We start from the raw sequence: 22290 nt of genomic DNA, 5'->3' as shown, positions 1-22290 counted from the left end.
AGCTTCTGATTAAATAATACTTCCATGTCGACCCCAAATTGGATCTCCAAGTGGACTTCACATCTCCTTCCCGATCCGTCTAATTTTTTTTTTTTAAAAAATGAGTATTTTACACGGATTCTGCCATGTTCTTGACCCCTTCTCACATGGTCCTCCGATCCCCTTCCTTACACCCCCATTTAATCTTCATCCCACTTTATTAATCTTTAGGATAAGTTTTCTAGTATATTTTAACCGAGGTTACGACACTGACTAGAACATATAGATGCTCAAGATCTAAATATATACGAGACATGCTCGGGTGTAAGGATTATGTTGTGTAGGATTGCAAAATCTTGGAAAGTAATACATGAGTCATTACACGGAACGCTCTATGTTGCTTGCAAACTCTCTGAGATGCTCGGTTAATTATATGTAGCAACGTCTAATTAGCGCAAGTCCTTGAAAATTAATAGTTTCGTAGATGGGAATTGTATACGGTATTTCATTATTAGAGATTTAATTTAATCATGAGGACATGATTACGTCATAATACTAATTTCAACTGGTGGGCAAAAGATGGGGGAACCTAAAAGAATTCAATGGGAGGCAAGGAATCTCTGCCATTGATCTCAAGATAAGGAGTGTAGTGAGAGTGGCTTACTTAGGCAGCTTCCTCCACTTTCTCTTTCACAGGACAAATGTATTTTTCTATTGACACTGCAAAGGAACAAATACTTCTCTTCTCTGAACACATTAGTTAATGATAGGGAAAGAGAGAGAGACTCAGAGGGGCAATGGAATAGTAAGAGATAGGCTGTCAACCCCAAAAAAAGAAAAAAAAATGAAAATATAAGCAATATGGGAAGAATGGTGTGTTTGTGATGTGTTGTAATAAGCAAGACAGAGACCATTCAATGTCCATTGTACTCTCTGTCTACTACTCTTCAACTACACAGCCAAAGGGTGGGAGAATAGAAGAGAAGAGAAGAGATCCCTTTATAAAATTCAATCATTTCTTGGTATCATGACAATCTTGAAGAGCTGAAGAAGGTTTTGACAAGGAGAGCTGAAGATGGGGAAACCAGGCAAATGGCTCAAGCAATTCTTGGCTAGGAAGAAGGACAAAGACAAGGACAAGAACAATAACAAGCAATCCTCGGCGCCAGCGCTGGCAGAAAACGGAACAACTCCTATCCCATTCGCCCCGTCAACCCCAAGGGAGAAGAGGAGGTGGAGCTTCCAACGGTCCTCAGCCACATCGGCTGCTCTTAAGGACTCGAGCTCGGCCTTGGAGCAGACGCCTGCCTCTTCATCTGTGTCGGCCCGCCATGGAGCATTGGAGTCCGAGAGCGAGCAGAAGAAGCATGCTCTGGCTGTGGCTGCAGCTACAGCGGTGGCAGCAGATGCAGCTGTTGCAGCAGCCCAGGCGGCAGCAGCCGTGATCCGGCTGACAGAGGCAGCCAGTCCAAATGCCAGCCCCCTGGTGGAGGCTGCTGCCATAAGGATTCAGTCAACCTACCGGTCTTATCTGGTAATTCCAAATGCTACTGTCGAGTTGCGTCGTAATTATAGAAGTCAGTTCTCTTATCATATAACATTAAAGGATGTTCGGAGAAATTTTGAGAGTTAGTCATTGTTTAAGGATCCTAGGAAGCTCTGAGTAAATCCTAGACTGCTTCAGGACATTCCGGGGATCCGAGCAAAGTATAAATCCTGAGTGTCTTGTGGATAGAAATCTATTTGCATTCTGAGTGTAAAAGTTATCGGTGCACGGCTCAACAAGTCTAGTCACATGAAGCAATCCACCAGAACGTGAATCTCACTTGAAGATCTCTAGGAATTTTATAGTCCTAAGCAATTATAGGGTCCTGAAACAATGTGGTCCATTTCGATTGTCATCGCAGGCGAGGAAGGCATTGCGGGCATTGAGAGGACTAGTGAAGCTGCAGGCACTGGTGAGGGGTCACCTGGTGAGAAGACAAGCCACTGCTACCCTCCGGTGTATGCAAGCTCTGGTCACTGTCCAAACTCAAGCTCGGGTCCAGAGGCTCCGAATGATTGAGGAATCAAAATCTGTCAATTCCAGGACATCCACCCATCGAAGATCCACTAGGGATGAGCGCTTCAGACACGTCAATCACGTAAACTACACTGTCTTCTTAGCGTTTTATATAGACCACTGAAAATCCGGCAACTGATGTCAAGGCTTAAGCTGATCTGAGATCATTTTTCTATGCTTAGGAGATGGACAAAGGAGCAGAGGAAAACATAAAGATTGTCGAAATGGATATCGGGGAACTGAGGACCCCAATCGCAAAGAGCCGAAGCAGCTATTCCAACAACCACCCACAGGCTGAACAACCTGATCACAGATTCTCGGCATACTCAAAACAAGAAATCAACCGGATTTCTCCGACCCCATCAGCTCTCATGGAAATGAGCCCGAGAACCTGCAGCGCCCACTTTGAGGATTACAACTCTCTCGGCACAGTCCAGAGCAGTCCCCAGTGCTACTCCGCCCTAGCCAAGGTCGACACCTCACGAGTCCCCTTCTCCTTCCCCAAGTCGGATTATGCCGAATCCTTATCCTACGACTACCCGCTCTACCCGAACTACATGGCCAACACAGAGTCATCGCGGGCCAAGGCCCGGTCCCAGAGCGCACCGAAGCAGAGGCCAGAGTACTTCGAGAGGCAGCGGAGCTTGAGGAGGGCATCCATGGAGGGAAGGAACGTCCTCCGGGCTGTCAGGATGCAACGATCGTCCTCCCACGTGGGGTCGGCTGCTCAGAACTACCAGTATCCATGGTCAATCAAGCTCGATAAGTCGAACATGTCCCTTAAGGACAGCGAGTGTGGGTCCACCAGCACGGTGCTCACGACCATAAACTACTGCAGATCACTCGCATCATACGAGGTGAGTACATTATACTAATAAATCCAAGATCACGGAGAAAAGCATTTCCATTTGATATGCATCAAATGCGAAGAAAATTGATAAGGTCTCCTCTCTCTTTCTAATTTGTTGATGCAGACTAATGGAAGTAGGAACCAGAAGGGCCTTCCTCCTCCTCATCGGGCTGTTTGAGTTCATGTCTGGGCAGTCAACAGAGAGTGGTTAGAAGGCTATAGCAAGTAAGCAGATTGGATTCAATAGGAACTTTGAGTGCTTCCCAAGAAGCTAATTGGAGTGGGTCGTGGAAGATTCTAATCCTTCAGTTTATATAATTTCTTGTTTGGATTGCGGATTAAAGTGAGGTGGGTTGTGGTGAATTATGAAGAATTTCTATATAACTTCTTATAGAAACTCTCCATAATCCTCTATAACGGATCCCTCTATAACCCGTCATAATCTGCAATCCAAGCAAACTATTAAAAGTGATTCCACGCTAAATGTAGAGTTCATGTGTGTATTTTGGTCAGTTCACTTGAATTGTTTGTCTAATAGATGATTATTTTTTTTAAGTTTGATTTGTAATATAGTGGGACTCAGTGCAAGGATAACGTATAATCAAAATGCATTTTATTGTAGAAGAAATGTTGACCTCTAATACACATTTTCCCTTTTTTTTTGGGTAAGTTTTTTTCTTCTTATTTTTTTAAGTGTACGATCACCTTAAGCGATCATTATTTAATTACTTTAAATTAAGTAATTTAAGACGGCCCACCCTGGATCAAGTAATTTGACCATTAGATTGGATAAGCAATAATCCACCTAAAGTAATTATTAAATTTCCATTATGAGTTCTAGTTTTCCATGGAACAAAAGGGGATGAGGGACTTTCTTTTTTCATGGCAATTGACATCATGCCTCCAGTGTGCTATGTATTTCAACCGGTGACTCGGGCTATAACGGTCGAGAAACCAAGCAAGTCCATCTTACACGCGAATGGATCCCGAATGATTATGGAAAATGAGAGAAGCAATTTACGCAAGATTCATCGTAAAGAGGATAAAAATTCTTTAGATGAGATGGGACGAGTATTTGCATAAGAAACATCGAAATTTATGAGAAATCTCGTCTCGCATACTCTGTCAAGGATAAGGACTTCGTGCTGAGCCTAAAGAACAACAAACCTTCAAAAGAGTATATTTCTACACACAACCAGTTTTGTCAATCAAATGGAATGTGCAATTTTTTTCTTTTTTTTTTCGTGTGTACCATAGTATTCGGAAATTCAATAGTTATGGATAACTTAGTTCTAATAGGGTCGGCCCACTAAAAATTAAAGCTTTCATAACGTTTATTTTCTTCATTTACAAGACTCGAATCCGAGATATTATTTAGAAAAAATAAACGTCGAACCGCTTGAACTAATCCATATTAGTGAAATGTGAAATTTATGCTGATCACTATTCGATATGATTTCTTTTCCCCCTCTTCAATTAATTCGAATTTTTGGCCCAAAAAATCGAATTGGGCCGAAAAATGCCAAGTAATATTACTTTGATTGGGGCCATGATCTGATTGGACCATATTACCCCTGGAGTTGAGCTGAAATCACCACTTAACCGAAAGTACAACCCTAATGGAGCAGAGAATCGCACCCCTTATATTGAGCGGCACTGAGATAGCTAGGGTTTCTCTAGTGTGCGAGGGTTTGCTCAGAGCCGTCTGCTTCCTTTGACACCCTCCGCTGTGAGAGGAAACCCTCATCTCCTCCAGCCATGGCCGTCGGGTACTCTCTCTCATCCCCTATCTCTCTCTCTCTCTCTGTGCAGCTGCTGGTTTTGTCCGCGTTGAAATGCTAGCTGTCGAATTGAGCTCTGATTGTTCTCTGTCTGTAATGGTGCAGTAAGAACAAGAGGATCTCCAAGGGGAAGAAGGGAGGCAAGAAGAAGGCGTGAGTGTTTACACCTAATCTCGATGAAATGGATCCGAATAATCTGTTATGAGTTCCATTTTTGGTTAATTTGCCTTCCGCGTGTTTCTCCGGCTCTGGTTTGATTTTGTGCTTCTTGATGGTTCTGCAGAGCTGATCCCTTCGCCAAGAAGGACTGGTACGACATCAAGGCCCCGTCAGTCTTCTCAGTGAAGAATGTGGGCAAGACCCTCGTCACTCGTACTCAGGGTACCAAGGTACTTGCTTTATTCAGTCTGCTGCTTTTGGTATTGTGTGTGTTTTCCTACTCAATTGATTGTTTATAGTAGGAAATATCGGAGCTTTGAGTGGCTGGATCTGTGTTTTTGAGTAAATCTGTATTAGCTCCTGTAAAGTCTCTACCTTTAGACCTTTACTTTGGATTGGAGAGAAATGGAGGGAGCAGGAGGAGAGTGAATAGGATTGTTGCCATTCTTTGGTTAGACTTTCCGGGTTGAGCTAGAATGATCAAAGGTTTTAGTTTAGGTTGGTAAAATAATGTAACATTGGAAGTTAGAGCTGTGGATATAAGTTCACTGCCTTCAGCTGCATTTTGTATATTTTGCACGTATAGGATCGTTCTCAATTGCTCAAATGTTGGTACATGGGAGCAGAATGCTTGTATGGTGTCTGTTCATTCATATACTAATATCAGCTGCTGTGATTATTCCAGATCGCTTCCGAGGGACTCAAACATCGAGTGTTTGAGGTATCATTGGCTGATCTCCAGGGTGATGAGGATCATGCCTACAGGAAGATTCGGCTCAGAGCTGAGGATGTTCAGGGAAGAAATGTTTTAACTAACTTCTGGGTAAGTTGTATCCTATGGGATAATACTTGTTTCTGCCATTTTTTATTTATGATGATTCATGAGGTTGACTCATAAGTTTTCCTATTTTGGATTGATTAGGGTATGGACTTTACCACAGATAAGTTAAGGTCCTTGGTGAGGAAGTGGCAAACTCTGATTGAAGCCCACGTTGATGTCAAGACAACTGACAATTACACTCTGAGGATGTTCTGCATTGGCTTCACCAAGAGACGCCCGAACCAGGTCAAGAGGACCTGTTATGCGCAGTCCAGTCAGATCAGACAGGTTATTTCACAGACACCATATCTAGATGTCTTTATCTAGTTAGTGTTACAGTTCAGGTTCTTATGATGTTTCAATAGACTGGGTGGTATTATGCTAATGTGCTATTATTTTCTTATCGGTGTTCCTCGGGTACCCATGTATTCTGAATCATGAGCTATCTTCCAGATCCGTCGTAAGATGAGGGAAATCATGGTCAACCAGGCCACTTCGTGTGATCTGAAGGAGTTGGTCCGCAAGTTTATTCCCGAGATGATTGGGAAGGAAATTGAGAAGGCAACAAGCGGCATCTACCCTCTGCAGAATGTGTTCATTAGGAAAGTGAAGATCTTGAAGGCTCCTAAGTTTGACCTTGGGAAGCTCATGGAGGTTGGACGCTCTCTCTATGTCCCTTAGCTTTTGCTGACTAATAGGGAAGCTTTATCTGCAATTTAATCCTCTGAAATCGTGGTCTTAGCTAATTGAGTGCAAATCTAATGTATTTTCGCATGTTGGTTTATTGTGTCAGGTTCATGGTGACTACTCGGAAGATGTAGGTGTGAAGGTGGACAGGCCTGCTGATGAGACCATAGCCGAGGCAACCACTGAAGTTATTGGGGCCTAAAGGGGCAGGGTTTTTCGGTTCTCTTAGTTTTGATGATCTTGTTCAATTTTTCTCTTTGGAGGCTTTATCTAGTTATAAACCTGACAGAATATATGTTGTTTTAGCCAACAGATATCATGCATGGTTTTTGTCGACTATAATGAGATGTTTTGTTCTCTTCATTAGCAGTTTTGTAGTTTTCGACATGAATCTTCTTTAAATATTTGACTCTTCGATCAAGTTCAAATAAATCATTCGAGAATACGGCTATGCACTTTACCTGTTGAAAGACTCGTATATGTCCAGACGTTCTCCCAGGATGTCATATCTAGTTAATTGGTACTCTTGCTCATGTTTCCAACCTTTCGAATTCTTTTGTTGTCCATAGCAGTGAGTTTGTCCGATTGAAGATATCAGGAATTCTGATTGAAGATATCAGGAGTTACTGTGTTGATTAAGAGCTTTTCGGGTCATCAGCGATAATATTGTGAATCATGTAATAGATGGAATCACTTGTGATAGAATTGAAAATGAAGATGTGAGTAGGTAGTTATATTGTACATTTGAGTGTTGTCTGGGACACCTAAAGCTGAAACATGAAAGCTATAGGAGTAAGATCGGTACATAGTGTTCCATAAATTACATCCCATGTGAGAATTGACCGTTGTTCTCAATGCAAAATCAAGAAGTTTTGGATACGATTCTTGACCCTCATTTATATGAATTTCATAAATCCTAAATTCCTTTTTTCTACTATTATATGAATTTCACGCACCCTTAATTCTTTTTCCCCCCATAAATTTCTCCAATAACCTTAATTCTTTTTTCCCCCATGGATTTCTCCAATAACCTTTAAAGTTTTGAATACGATTCTCGATTCTCATTTATATGAATTTCATAAATCCTAAATTCCTTTTTCCTATCATTATATAAATTTTACACGCCCTTAATTCCTCTTTCCTATCCTTATTAGACCCATAGATTTCTCCAGTAACCTTAAAATGATATCGAGAGCTGAGTGAAGAAATTACGATGAATCTGGACCGTGAGAAAAGCTTAAGGGAAAATCTGCTGATTTTGTGGCCGAAGTAGCTTGAGATGATATTAGTATAACAGGTAATTATCAAGAGAACACGATACAACCCTGACTTTATTTTACAGATACACAAACTTGACATCTTCGCCTAAATGAAGGTCCTTACACAGCAAAACTAAGAGCAACCAAGAAATGATCTTCATCCGAAGATCAGGCGTCCTTATCTAATGCTGGGAAGTGAGAGAAGGAAAAGAAGGGATGGATTGCAGGATCAATCTCCTGCCGCTCCTCAGGCTCGGTGAGGAACCGAACTCTCCATGAGGAGGAGATACCCTCTTGCGGTTGGGAGAGGCCGTCTTTATGCTCGCAGTTGGAGTTGTGCTGCCTCTTAGAATTTCTGGCATCTCATCTTCGGTGTTGGGCTGCGGAGGTGGCTTCTCAAACTTGGGCGGGGGAGGCAGTAGAAACTCAGTCTTTCCCATTTTTTGGGCGGCATTCAGTATGTACGACGATCCAATTGTAGTCAGGAAAGATGATCGTGGGGGCTTACCCTTCGATGGAGGAAATGCCATCTGAACTGGAGGTCTGCACAAAATTTCATTCATGAATTGGCATCAAGGAGCTTGCGTCGTGAATACAGTACCTTTATATTTCACAAAGAAACTAGGGACTTCATCACAAGCCTTTACCTGGAAAGCCCCGACGGTGTGCTAGGAAGAACAGCAGAGGGAATCTGCTCCTCACTCCTTGGGTGTTCGGTTTTCAATGGAATCACATCAAGCCCAGTCTTTTCAAATTTTTCTGTTTCTTCCTCTTCAGGTTCACACTCTGCTCCACCTAGAACTGATCCTGGATTTTAGAAATGGCAGCCAGAGATATGAACTAGGTTCACGAGAATTACAGGTAGAATTGGATGAGTCTAATATGGAAACAAACACAAACACGTGTTGCTTACCGTCTTTTGTACCAAACGCATTCTTACATCCTTCACACCGGCAGTTGATGGAGCACCCAACACCACCCTTCAGAAACAAAAGGAGCCCTTTATTGAAAAGAAAGTTTGCAAAGAACCAAATCTCGATGAGACAACCAGAATGGAGAAAGAAACCTGATAACATTCACAGTATTTCTTCAAGCAGCTCGACTTCTTGCAGTTACATCCTCTCTTATGTCGTGCTGAAGCTGGTGTTTTCATGGTATCATCCTGAAAAGGAGGAACAACAGAGACTGAGTTTTGGAATATTGCCTTAGTGAGGTTTACTGAGATAAAGAGGGTGACCAATATCTTACCCCAAGCTCGGTGATAGAATCGGAGCCTCTGATCACTTTAGGAGCAAATGCTAATGGGTTTCGTGACTCGATCTGTTTCCGAGTTGCAAGAACAGTATCTTCGTGAATGGGTTTGTTGAAGCAGTCTTGGCAAGCACACGGTTCGATGCAGTAGACACCAGCGGCGAAGCATTCACAGTAACTGCAAGGAAGCAGTCGATATTTCAAATTTAAGGCACTAGAGATTATACTCAACTCAAAGCCTGCCAGTGAGATTACTTCGTCTTTCAGCCAAAATAGAAAGACTTTGTTTGATTGACCATTTGATTGGTGCAAGGGAATGTAAGAACTTACAGCTTCAAACATTTTGATTTCTTGCAGTTGCACCGCTTGCAGGCCTCAGCTTCTCCACTATGCTCGACTCTACGCCTGCAGATCAAACACTTGTCTTATAAATAAAAGGAAAAGGTAAAAGACATGAATCAAAACGTGAAAGGGAATTAGATTTCTAACTCCACATGCCTCTTCTTTCGAGGGCTACTAGGATTCAGCTCTTCAGGGCTCAGTAGCACTAGTGCTTTTGAAGTATCTTCTGTGGGAATGTTCCCACTTTCATCAGCTTCTTTATCAGAAGCAGTCGAATTCATAGGTTGAGGAAGCAATTCTTGACCATGGATATTCGACACTTGGGTTTCAGAGGACAGAGTATCGCGCTTGATGGCTTTATAGTCCTTTGCTGAAGCCAAAGAATTCAAATGCAGACCTATCCCAGGTAAAACGTGTCTGGAAGATTCACCTCCTCGCTTATTATTGACGGAAGCAAGCTGAAGATTCTTTGAGGCCATCTTGTCTTTGGAATGAGATAATGAGGATGAATAGCTAGAACTGTCAGGTAAGCTTCTGTGGGGATGAGCTCCTGCCATCTCGAAATCTAGGCAGCGCCTCCTCATGCCACGGTGCAAATTCGAGACAGGCTGAGCACAAAAATCACAGTGGACCATTCGTTAGGTCAAGATATCAAGATAAGATTATTATAATTGGCAAAATAATGGTAGTTGATTAAGCTAATGAATAAGGTCACAAACCTAACTCAATGGCAAGTCTTCTATTTGGAAATTTGCTGTTTATGGTGTTACAATTTTGTCAAGTTGTGATTCACATACATTCCTTTAATCATGCAAGATAAGTAAACAATTTTCTGGAAAATGTAAGCTGATATATCTTCAACCCGGTTTTGATTATGTTGCTTTTCAGCTTAACAAGTTCGTCTCATGGTCGGTTCAGTTTTCCCTCCATAAGTACTGTATGAGTTTGACTACATTGTCCAGTCATAAATTGTCAGCCCATGATTGCAAATGTATTAGATATTTTACCTTCGTATCTGCAAAAGGGCCATGGGGTGCTGCCTCATTCTCGCAACCATCACTCGGGTAGATCCCCATACTCTCTAAATCATCACTTCCAAGATCCTCCTGAGTATGCTTCATTTCTATATTCTCCAAAGCATCTCCCATTTCAGGGTGTTCACCCGGAGCAATTTGGAACAAGAGTTGCATTTTCTGTACATCGGTCATATTACTTTGAAGCAAAGTTGAAGATAGAGAAGCACCTATTCCTGTCCCGAGACCCGGCGACTTGTGAAAGATCCCTCGAAAGGCCTCGGCATCGTTTGGGGAACTGAAGATGAGTAGGTCTGCAGTTTCCGAGACCAGACTCTCCCAGTCACATCCTGGATCTGTTTGCTTGTTCCCGGGATCCGCTTCCCCTTCAAGCTGATTGATACTATCGGCCCCTTGAATGCCCGCCTCCTCAGTAGGGCCACAATCTGGGCTGCCGCAATCATACTTTAAGGTCCGCGGCAGTTCGATTGCAAACTCGGTGTGTTCACTGAGTTGCTCAGCGGAAGCTGATGCAATGGAAATTCCAGCATCGAAATTCTCCCGAAGCTCAGCCTCAGCCCCTTCATTGGTACTTGCTTTCTCCGCATTTCCAGGACTTTTCAGTTTCGATGAATCCAGGCTCTGGTGCCTGAAGAAAAAAGAGATTCATTATCCACTCAAGATACAGAAAAAATAATCTTTTGCTTGATTAAATTAAGCAAATCCGGTCTCTTGCTCTTGTACCTTCTGAGGAACCTTGATTCCTTGTGAGAGCTGACATGAGGAGAAGTGAAAATGGAGGGAAGGGATGCAAAGGTAAGAGAGCTGAATGTCTGAGTGATGTGGGTGGACTTAACGGGTTTGATAGGGGACAGATTGTTGATGTAATTAAACACCGGAGAATCCTGCAAGCGGCCAAGCAAAGTTTAGACATCGCTCAGAAGAAAAACTAGCTCGATAAGAGCAGTGTTCCATGACAAACCATCGTGAATTCATGAATCATCAGATCCAACAGCATGTAATATTATCATCGAAGTAGAATGCATATATACCACAAAAATGTGCACGAACCTAACCCCTGTAAGACAAAAAATCCGAAAATTGACCCAGATCGAATCGATTCAGATGCAACTGACAGACAAATGACAGCTTCATCTGATCCTTCAATATTGTGCTCAAATGTGAGATCTGATAACCGGTGTCATAGGAAATTCCCAGAATACTTGATTATCTCAATCCGACAGAAGGTCTCCTGAACTGAAGGAAAAAACTTTCCCACCTCACCAGTTGTCCAATTGACCGACAGTCAACCAAAATTTTTCCAAAAACAATTTATGCTGACCCAGAGAGAACAAATCAAGAACATGCAGAGAAATGTCTGCCTGCTGACTGCTCCCTTTCGGAGTCAATTAAGCAAAAGAAGGTCCAATTCCCACTTGAAAATCAAGAACAGTCCAGTTCGGAAGCAAATCAAGGGTGCACTTGACTGAAGTAAAGGGTAGTCAAAATCAGAAATTTTCACTCAATCAGGGGACCCTTTGCTCCCGAACGCTACAATTAAGTAAAGAACAACCAAATCTCGCTCCAAAATTAGGATTAACCCAAACAGCAAGCAAATGCCGGAAGCAGATTATTTCCCTCAAAAAAAAAAAAAAAAATCCTCGTTCTCGAGGGTGCCCTTCACCGCGAACGACACAATTAAGTAAAGAAATCCCAAACCTCAGTTCGAAATCAGGGTTGGCCCCAAATAAAGGAGTGAAGTGAAGAGAACGAACACAAAGAAGCTGCTTCAAAACCAGCTTGTAAAACCCAAAGCCCACCTCAGAATTGACAGAGGAAGAAGTGCTTAGTCAAAGAAGAGATCATGGGGTGATGCTATGCAAGTTGGGGGTGCGTAACGTACCTCAAACTTAGAGATGGGAGTGGAGGATGAAGCGATCTGGGTCCTCTCTGGAGTATCCATTTCCATGGAAGAAGCTCCTCCGCATGTCTCTGTCTCTCTCTCTTCACTTCGCTTCGTTCATCTCACTCTCACTCACTCTCTCTCTCTCTCTCTCTCTAGGGCAAAAGCCAAATGAAGGGGGAAGAGAGGGAGAGAGATTTTCAAGAATGGAGCGGGAAAACTTGGCAGATTTTCTCGTGGGGATAAACCCAAACCTCCCTTTTTTATGGACCCGACCCGACCCCACCTTCGACCAGACCACCACACCACGCTACCCACAGCTGTCTCCCTCTCCCTCTGCCTCCTCCTTTGTCTTGTAATTTCTGCAATTTCTTTATTTTCACAGCGACTTTAAATTAAGATAAAACAAGGAAAAATCTTTAATCTTCTCTCTCTCTCTCTGGAAGATGTAACTGGCTATGGGTGGAGCTTAATTTTCTTACCCAGAAAAGAACAGTGCGAAGTAATGCCCCTGTCGTCTTACGTTTTCTTCTGTTTTTTTTCATTGTTTATGTGGTAACGTACGTTGTCCGTTGTTTCTGACCGATTCTGCCGATCAAACCAAAAAAAAAAAAACTTTTTTTTACTCTATCCAATTGCAAAGTACATTGTAACTGTAAATTGTAGATTTAAAAAAGAGTTATTGCCTTCATAAGGACGCAAACTTTTCACAATTTATAAATTATAATATGATTTTTTTTTCTTGATCTAAAAATACATAAATTATTAATTTGATATCAATCTTATCACGGCTTTTATTTTTTTCGATCGGTAAGCCTCGACGACAAGTTCAATCAGGGTTGCTCATGACGACAAAGGTTTTCGGTAACCCCAATTAGAGGAATGGTGGCTGCCGATGAAAAATACACCATCTACTTCTTCATTCTTTTCTCGATTTTACTTCTTCTTTTTTTTCAAATTCTGGCAATGAGGGCCTTATCGGGGCCCACCGCCGCCCCTATAAGGTCTTCGACAACCTCAACTACCTCGATCGAAGAGTGTGACCATAGGTTCTCGTTTAAATTAATGAAAAAGTTGAGGCGCACTAAAATTGATATCAAATTAATAGTTCGTATATTTTTAGGTCAATAAAAAAATTATATTAGAATCGATAAAATGTAAAAAAAATTATGTTTTATTAAGCAATTAACCCTAAAAAATGCTACAAATTGCCCTTCTATTGTGGAGTGATCGGTTACGTGCATTGACCATAAATAAAATGTTGTGCCTTGGGCTCCTTGTTGTTTCAAATGTTGCAAAGTTTTAACTTACATGGTATTACGAGTTATTGTGTATAGGAGATGTCGAATAAGTCGGGATGCAAAGAGGCTAAGGTATCTGTAACTGAAAAAAAAAAACTGAGGTATCTTTTTATATATATGAATTGAGGTTTAATATTTCTAAAATTCGATAAAGATGAATCTTGATTATTCTGCATTGAGCGTAACAAATGTACGTAGCTATAGAGAGGACTTCTTACATAGTATCCTCAATGCCATTGTCAATAGCTCTGCTGCCCCCCCCCCCCCCCCCCCCCCCCCCCCCCCCCCCCCCCCCCCCCCAAAGGTATATATTATGTAGCTGAGATAATCTTATTAATTAATTTGATAAAGAAAATCATGTTGCCACAAAGAACCTTTGACCAGGCAAGAAAGGGCAAAACGAGAGAATAGCATGGTGAGTGGTGAATGGTGATCATACGCTGCAAGAAAAGGTATCTGGGGCAACTCACATTTAGGTCTGGCGATCCATCTCCCGACCAATTATAAAGGGTCGTATAAAGTATAGTCGTCTTTGGTCGAATTTATGGTGACCCATTACGATGGGTTGACTAAAGTGACAGTTGGCTCATGCATTGTCTTGAGACGACCCAAAATTTTGGGTCGCCCAAGGAGAAATTGGGCCGACCCAATTTGAGTCGGTAAAGTCATGGCTAGAACCGACCCAAAATTTGGGTTGGGAGAGACTTGCTTAGGCTAATCCTATGTTTTGGGTCGTGAGATTTTGTTTTGGCTGACTTTCGAAGGGTTGGCCCGGTCATGATATATGTTTATATAGAATGTCCTCTGACAGCATGTTATGCTGTCAGTCTACGAGCAAAAATAATGGGTGCAACTTTCAGCACGTTTCTAGCATGTTATTAGCTTGTTATTAGTATACAAGAATGCAAATTAGCATTTAAATCCTATTAACAAGTTGTGGCACAAATTGCAATATGAAAAAATATATCTACACATGAATCAAATTGACAACCTGAATAATTATACCCAGAGTCATGACAAAATAATTTATGAATTATATGGTTACAAGACATCACAAAGCCAAATGCATGTGAAACAAATTTACACTTTTTTTGCAGCAACTTCAACTCGAATTGCTTTTTCACATAGTTCTTGTTCTCTTTAAATTTTCTTATTCACTCCATTCTTGTCCTTCGTCTCTGAAATTTTGCAACCAAAACATGTTCACCTTCAATGTTTGTTCCTCCTCTTCCCTTTTCTGTAGATAAATTCTCAAGAACATGCATTTAAGTATTACTACAAACTCCCCATCTAAATTCGACTGCAAAAATCAAAACAAAATCATGAACAGTTAGTACTGAGCTAAATGAAATCACATGGAATCAAAGAACATCTAAACGCCTTATGAATTTTTCTATTTAACCCCAATAAGCCAACCTTGAAACATATTGTTGACCTGCTTCACTCTATTCACCAGAAAATTCTACCAAATAATAGTCATATCATAGAAAAATGGTTGAAATTAAAGCTACAACAGCAAACCCTAAATCCATAAAATTGAGTAATTTGAAAAATTGAAAAGGAATTAGCGAAGCAACAAACCACTTAAAGCAACCTGAACCATCCCTTTATGTACATGACTTGCATAACGGGGATGATAAGAGGGGTAGCCATGACGAGTGCAGACCCAGGTTGATCTTCAAGTAGGCATCAGACTTATCGTAGTAGAGAAGAGGAAGCAGGTGAAGGCGACGAGCATGTAGATGACATCAACAGATCTTATGGAAGAGCTAATGTTGGGTCGTTGTAGTGCTAGTTGAGGAGGAAGACGAGCTGAGCTCATAGACGTCAATTGATTAACGTCAGAAGACCTAAGACATCAATATGGAAACACATTTTCTGAGCAGAGCTAGAGGTTGAGACGAGAAACCCAGTGGCAGAGGAGCTTGGGCCGAGGAGGAAGACGCGCTGAAGGCGGTTGAGACTTAGAAATCTGGCGTGCTACAGGAAGCAAAGGTGAAGATAAAGAAAGATAGAGACAAACATAAATAAAGGGAAGGAGATACAGAGAGCAGCACACTTATATTACTTCTAAATTTAAATTCTCAAATTCTAAATTTTCAAAATTTTAGAATTTTAAAATTATTAGGGCCTGTTTGGATTGCAAGTTAAAATTTTTTAATTTTAACTCAACACACTACACAACAAAAACACACATTTCTCAAGTCAAAAATTTTAACTTTAACTTTAACTCAACACACTACACAACAAAAATACACATTTCCTAAGTCAAATTTATAATCACATCTCATTTGTCTTTTTCCACAATCAAAATCAAAGTTAAAGTTTTGTAACTTTAACCGTGAATCCAAACGGCCCATTAAATTTTCATTTTAGCACTTAATGTCTGGTCTTGGGCGACCCATATGAATGGGTTGGCATATGGGTTGTTTGTCCAACCCAAAAAAGATGGGTCGACTTTGACATGTCTAGGCCAACCCATTACAAATCGTTATAAACCTTGCTTGGCCGACCCAAACTACACCTACGTACTATTTGACGGCCATTCGATTTCCCTTTTGTTCTTTGCTCCTACTGGAACCATGTTACTAGCGTGCTGCCAGTTGTGAATACAAAACATTTGAAATAGAATAAGCTTTTCCCGACTATAAAAGGGTTATCCATGTACATTTATGGCGACGTATCCAATAAGGTCGGGAGAGAGGGAGACATTTGGCGACCTTTACTCCCGACCGTTACCGACGGGTCGCCCTGAGCACCTCATGTTCCGACCCAATGTAGGGCGTATGTGACTTTTTTTGCCAACTCTTTTGTAAATGTCAGCTAAAGTTTGGCATGGGGCGACCCATTTGTAAAAGCCAAAATAGACCCGATTTAGGAAGACTAACTTTTGAATACCTTAAATCATGGGTCATAAAAAATCATACCTATGCCGACCCCTTTTTTTGTGGGTCGGTATAGGCTTGCAAATGACCACCAGTTTTACCGACCCATTGGGTAGGGTCGGCCAAAACCCTATCTTGGGCGACCAACTTTTTTGGGTCGCCCCAAACTCGTTTCACATGACTTCTGCCGACCCATTTTGATCTGTCGGCAAAAAATAGTTGCCAAAAGTACATTCTATTATTAGTGACATGATTCGATAAAGTCTTTTGATTCTCATTATAAATGTAATAGAGAATCGACATAAAGATTATCAGAATTTATATCCTAATAATTACCAATTAAGATTCTCCGCACATGCATAAATTCATAATTATCAATACGTACGTTTTCTGATGTCAAAAAACACATGGCTTCTAATTCACTGCTCGTGCTTATCGAAAAAGTCTGTCATTACTAATATAAAAAAAATGCGCTAAGTGTTTTACCTTTTTTATTTTCGATAAATCATTTATCAAGATTTGGGTACTGTCTAAATAAGTCGGGAACAATAATTATTGAGCAATTTCGACATTATCTTAGTTTACTATCCTAACTTTGCTCTCTCTCTCTCTATATATATATATACATGTTGTATCTTGTATGTAAGTAGCCTTGGATTCCCAAAGGACATATGTAATTTCACATAACCCTCATGCAATATTTCGATATTGTTCGATCATGCCACTTAATTGATCATTGATACGTATTTAACCATTGTCTCGTATTATAAGTAAAGAATTCATTTCTAGATCAATGAAGACCGAACCGGAGGACTGCACAAAAAAAGAAAAAATGTGTATGTTCTCTGTTGCATTTTGTTAGACCGCCTGTACTAGACAACGATATAGATTCACATTCACAAGAAATTTGATCATTAATGCTTCAACGGAGATTTCGTCCACGCATAATATGGTACGCAAATCCATTGAACTCGTAATCATATCATAATATGTACTATATATGATATGGCCATGACAATCTTGGAAGAGTAGTCGGAGAGAATTGATTGAATTTCCGCCCCATTGGATAATTTAAATGCAAGACATGTCTTGCCCGTGAACCTTGTAAATGGCAGAATAATTATCCTCCTACCTCTTATTACAACCTCTTTGCAGAAATTTAATTTCATGTTCGGTGCACGGGGTGGGGGAAATCAATGCAAAATAAATTTGAAGATGTATATTGCATTGGAATGATCCAATTGATCGTGCTCGCATATCTACATCTACATAGGCAGTAAATGGCATGAGAATTGTAATATTACAGTATCGGTCGGCAGGATTGCGATTACATAAATTTCCGCGCCCGATATAAGGTGATAATCATATTATTTAGATTCTTTCCTAAGAAAATACATAAAATTAATCAGATCAATGCCATCATATTTTGATAAAAAAAAGATGTTGTGTAATGGCACAGGCCCTCGTCTGTTAATTAAGAAGTTCCAGGTTTGACACTTAATAGGACTACCCGTGCCCCTTTACTAACAATTAAGATTTCTATTTCATTGTACTAAGTGCACGGACTTCTTTTGTAGCCGGAAAAAAATATCATCATATTTTGATCTAAAGAGCTTGGAGTCTTCGTTCAATCGTCGAGGATGTTCTTGCATTGGAACCGGGGACGATGCGGGACTTGAATTGACGGGAGATGGGGTTCTCAAGGGGCGTATAGAATCATAAGTTTTTCAAGTTAATGGGAGGTGTAAATATCAATAATTTCATGGATCGTATGTCAATTTTCTTAAAATATCAAAATTAAAGGGGGCAATTATTCCCCTCAGTCTCCCGCGATCTATAATTAGAATCGGCCAACTCCCTATAGGTGCATATGAGTTCCAGCAAAAGTCGAAAAATTATGTGTACGTGAAGGTGAAGATTGGTATCGAAATTTTTTTGCATCAAAAGGGGGTTGAAACTCCAAAATAATGTTAAGAAGAATGTCTGATGAATCAGTTGGAACCTTCCTCTGTGAAATGGTACAGATCTCATCCCCCTTCACGACAGCAAACATAAACAATAAAAACCAAAAAAGAAAAACAAAGAAAAAGAAAAAGGCCAAATAAAGAAAAATAAATATTACATCAAAAAAGAAAAGAGAAAATAAAAGAAGAAGAAAGCTCAGCCCCCGTCTCCTGATCGAGTAACATGCGGCCAGCAACCTCTCAATTTGGCGCGCAAATGTTTTGAAACGAGATTACTCCACTGGAGCGCAGTCCTCTGGACAGACGCTGCACCCTCATGTGAATCGCGACGGTTGACCCTACGATTGGACTACCAGGGGTCAACGCTACTGATCGGAAGGGGGGCTTTGCGGAGATTCAAATGTACTCGCGTGTAGGTTATTATTTCCCCAGCAACATGAGGAAAACCGGACATCGCGACACGACATGGATGGCATATGGGGTTGGTTGGGCCGTTCACGTCAGAGTTTCCACACCGGGCTCCACCTGATGAGATCTACCCCGATTTACGAGTCTTCCCGAACACATGTACGGTACGGTCCGGTCCGGTCGGGTCGGGTCGGGTCGGCCCTCCAAATCATCTCTACAACAACTCTTTCATGATCATCAGTCAGCAACACCAGAAGCTTATAGATCATCTTCATCTTCACAGTTCAGTTCATCGATAATAGCCGTTCAATTTTACCTGCATCACGTGACGTCAATAGCCGTTCAATTTTACCCGTGAGACGTTAATCTACTGTTCGATTTGGTTCGGCATTTCACTTTGTTGTCAATCTCTATATTTTGTTCTTTTGACCAGGAATGGGTAATTCCCGATATGGATCAATGAATCGAATGTGTCTCCCATTCGGTAATATTCCAATCTTTGGGTTCAAGTTAGGAAGTTGGATGCTTTAAAGCTCTTTTTTTCACTTTTCCAAAGGTAAATGTGTCCACATCTTGTACACATACATAATTGATGATTTATATATATATATATATATATATATATATAAAAGGGGTCGGGGCCCTTACATATAATAAGTGGAACAAAAAAGTGGTCCTATGTGTATAAGGCCTCTCTAGTCTCGAAAGTCATGTGACTCATGAATTAGGACCCCAAGCATTTAATATGGTTGTCCTCCATCTACATTGCGAATTCCTATTAAAAAATGACTTGGGTGGTTGATCGAAAGGTCAAGTCATTACATAATTGTAGCAAGATCGACTGTATATACTAACATACGCATGTATAATCAATAACATCGATAATATTGATAATAGATTTTGACGCAATATTTCATTTTCATTATGATGATTGATTGATATATTAATGTTATGCCGTTACACGATTCATATTTAATTTGAATCGATCCGAAGATTTTTCCGAGATAAATTAATGACGAATAGATGTATGATTGATTTTCCCTTTTTAAAAAAAAAAAAAAAAACTTCCCACATAATTCTCTGCGCGAGACGAACAATTCATGCGAAACCATCATGGTGTCGACTTCATGCGGTGCTTTTGACACGAGCCACTTTTTATTCTCTCTCTCTCACTGTGCTGTTCTCGTTGTTAGTGGGTAGTGTAGCCACAGAAAGCCAAAAGGCAAGATTTTGAGGATCGGATGATCTTTGCTCTCAGGGAAATTACTGATTATTATTATATAATTGGGGGTTATTAATACAATTATTATTATTATTATGGGAATTAGGTGAAAAAAAGGAATTTAAAGTCTTCTTGATCTCTAGTGGGTGTCTTACATTATGTGATTTAAGTAACTAATTAATTATATGTTAATAGAATAGGAAAAAGCCATTTTTGATTCTCGACCTTTTGGTTGCTTTTTCGTTTTCGTCTTAAACCTTTTTCTTTATTCGATTTCGTCCTAAATGTTACCTCTTTTGTCCAATTTGATCCTTCCATTACTTTTTCCATCCAAAACTAACCGTTTTTAATAAAAAATTTAATTTGAAAATTTAAAAATAACAATAAAACGAAAAAAGGGTATTCATACAAAGCATTAGGAAGCAAGGCAAGGAGAAGGAGGGGACAGCGGGGACCTGCCATCGCCCCCATTACTCAGATGAGGTCACTGCCAACCATTTTTGGTCTTCCTGGTCTGTGCGTGCATTATCCTATGGTCCTTCCACTCCAAGTTCTTGAAATTGTTTGGGCTCTACGTCCCGTGTCCATGCAGAGGCATGCCGGGGTTTGTGGACAGTAGGCTCTGTATACCCAAGCTGTCTCTTGAAATTCCCACGAGAAATATCATCGTCTTTCAGGTTTTAGTAAGGAGTAGGTTCCCTTTTAGCCAAAATTGCTATGAGGAGCAAGAGGGCATTTTTCAATTTGAAGTGCCTCTTGAAATTCCCATGAGAAACATCCTCGTCTTTCAAGTTTTAGTAAGGAGCAGGTTCCCCTTTAGCCCAAATTGCTATGAGGAGCAAGAGGGCATTTTCAATTTGAAGGTGCAGGAGTAGGGGATCTGAAAATCGATGAGGAGGAGGAGGGTGACACTTGGGAATGGAAAGCATTCATCCTCGTTGAGAAATTTGGGCTCATCATGTGTCACTGAGAGGTTTTCAGTCTGCGGCTATTGTGATTATAGTAGCACTAAAATAAGATTTGAAAGAGCAATATTAAGATTATAGGGTATTCGTTCGAATCGATTCTTTTTTTTTTTTGTATTACAATTGTAAGAGATCAAAAGGTCCAATTTCTCACAGATTTGAGTTGAAAATCTCTTGAAGAAGTAAAGTAGCTTACGATGCCCCTGTTCTTAGAACTCGAGCAAGAGAGATCTGCCGCTGTAACAGCCACTGTCTAGACCTCTCCAGAGCTGTGAGTAACCTCAGTGTTTGCCAGTGATATCACCGGAGTAGTGGGGGTAGTGGCAGGTCTCCTTTGCCCCCTCTCCCTCTTCTTGCTTCTCGACGCTTGCAATGCATTTTCTTTTTATTTTTTTTAAATTTCCAAATATAATTTTTAATTAAAACTGTTAGTTTTGATGGAAAATGTAATGCTAAGACCAAACTGAACAAAAGACATAATGTTTTAGATGAAATCGAACAAAGATAGAGGTTTAGGACGGAAATGAAATTGCAATCAAAGATTGATGACCAAAAATGACTTTTCCCTTAATTCTCTAATAAAAATTAGCATAGTTGACCATCCATAGTAGGACTTTAGTGCTTCTTCCCTTAGTTTCAGGATGCTCTGGCAGCATGCAAGAGACCAGGATAAAACTAATGTAGAACATTGACCAATTCACCCATGCCTTTCCTTTAATTAATTTTACAGAAATTTGACAATTTTTATCTTTTTTCGCTTTAATTTGGTTCTATAGGCATATGGTAATTCACGTACCACAAAAAGATACTTCTCTTCGAATTGAACTGAAAATATACGGGTTATATAGAAAAAGAGGGTGCAAAAGAACACATACTGTTTCGAATTCAATTTTTATGATGAGACTAAATTTATGAATTTTTTGTTGTAACCAAGAAAACGTACAGTTATATATCTCTTATATTTTTCCATTTTATGAGTACGTAAGTCCATTTTTATTTAATTTCGAGGGCAATTGAGAATATAGTTAATTTGTTATATATTAATGGAAAATATGGTCCATTTTTCCTTTCGTTACTCTTAACTTTTTAAGTGGCTACAAAATGCCATGAAAAGAATGCGTAAACCAAAAGGTTCGATCGATAAGCCATACATCCCCCAGACATTTAGGCCGATTGGTTGCAAGTGCTCAGTTGAGCGTTTTTCGTTTTGCAACTCATTAATTAAATGTATTAGAGCACGATTGATATATACACAACAGGCTTTGTGCTTTTAGTCGGAGAATCTGTGTATAAGTGTAGTTTCGACAAAGTACAAATATATATCTGAAAAAACAAAACAATGCACAGTTGGAATATGTATATCAGACCAAGTTCTCAGTGGGTTCATTCATGTCAGATATGGCGCAGAGAGCTTTTCTTGGACTTATGGAAGCCCAGCA

At 40.4% G+C, this 22290-nt stretch overlaps 3 protein-coding genes across 3 annotated transcripts; 2 read left to right on the top strand and 1 right to left on the bottom strand.

Moving 5' to 3' along the window:
* Window positions 1-767: 767 nt before the first annotated feature.
* On the top strand, window positions 768-3519 carry LOC116194214 (protein IQ-DOMAIN 14-like). Its single transcript, XM_031522971.1, has 4 exons — window positions 768-1513; window positions 1887-2123; window positions 2224-2898; window positions 3016-3519. The coding sequence occupies exons 1-4, from the start codon at window positions 1055-1057 to the stop codon at window positions 3067-3069; spliced, it is 1425 nt and encodes a 474-aa protein (XP_031378831.1). The 5' UTR covers window positions 768-1054; the 3' UTR covers window positions 3070-3519.
* A 983-nt stretch (window positions 3520-4502) lies between these two features.
* Window positions 4503-6723, top strand: LOC116198027 (40S ribosomal protein S3a). The gene is made up of 7 exons (XM_031528327.1): window positions 4503-4660; window positions 4778-4825; window positions 4956-5061; window positions 5517-5654; window positions 5754-5939; window positions 6105-6305; window positions 6445-6723. Exons 1-7 carry the CDS (start codon window positions 4650-4652, stop codon window positions 6538-6540), a joined length of 786 nt encoding a protein of 261 aa, XP_031384187.1. The 5' UTR covers window positions 4503-4649; the 3' UTR covers window positions 6541-6723.
* An 871-nt stretch (window positions 6724-7594) lies between these two features.
* On the bottom strand, window positions 7595-12345 carry LOC116197308 (protein tesmin/TSO1-like CXC 2). Its single transcript, XM_031527405.1, has 10 exons — window positions 12107-12345; window positions 10948-11108; window positions 10198-10852; window positions 9347-9798; window positions 9179-9253; window positions 8846-9026; window positions 8664-8759; window positions 8511-8577; window positions 8245-8404; window positions 7595-8140 (listed from the first exon to the last, which is right to left on the bottom strand). Exons 1-10 carry the CDS (start codon window positions 12170-12172, stop codon window positions 7780-7782), a joined length of 2274 nt encoding a protein of 757 aa, XP_031383265.1. The 5' UTR covers window positions 12173-12345; the 3' UTR covers window positions 7595-7779.
* Between the last annotated feature and the right edge of the window lie 9945 nt (window positions 12346-22290).

This window comes from Punica granatum, chromosome 2, assembly GCF_007655135.1.
Source record: "Punica granatum isolate Tunisia-2019 chromosome 2, ASM765513v2, whole genome shotgun sequence".
Lineage (NCBI taxonomy): Eukaryota > Viridiplantae > Streptophyta > Magnoliopsida > Myrtales > Lythraceae > Punica > Punica granatum.
This window is presented reverse-complemented; position numbering and strand designations above follow the sequence as displayed.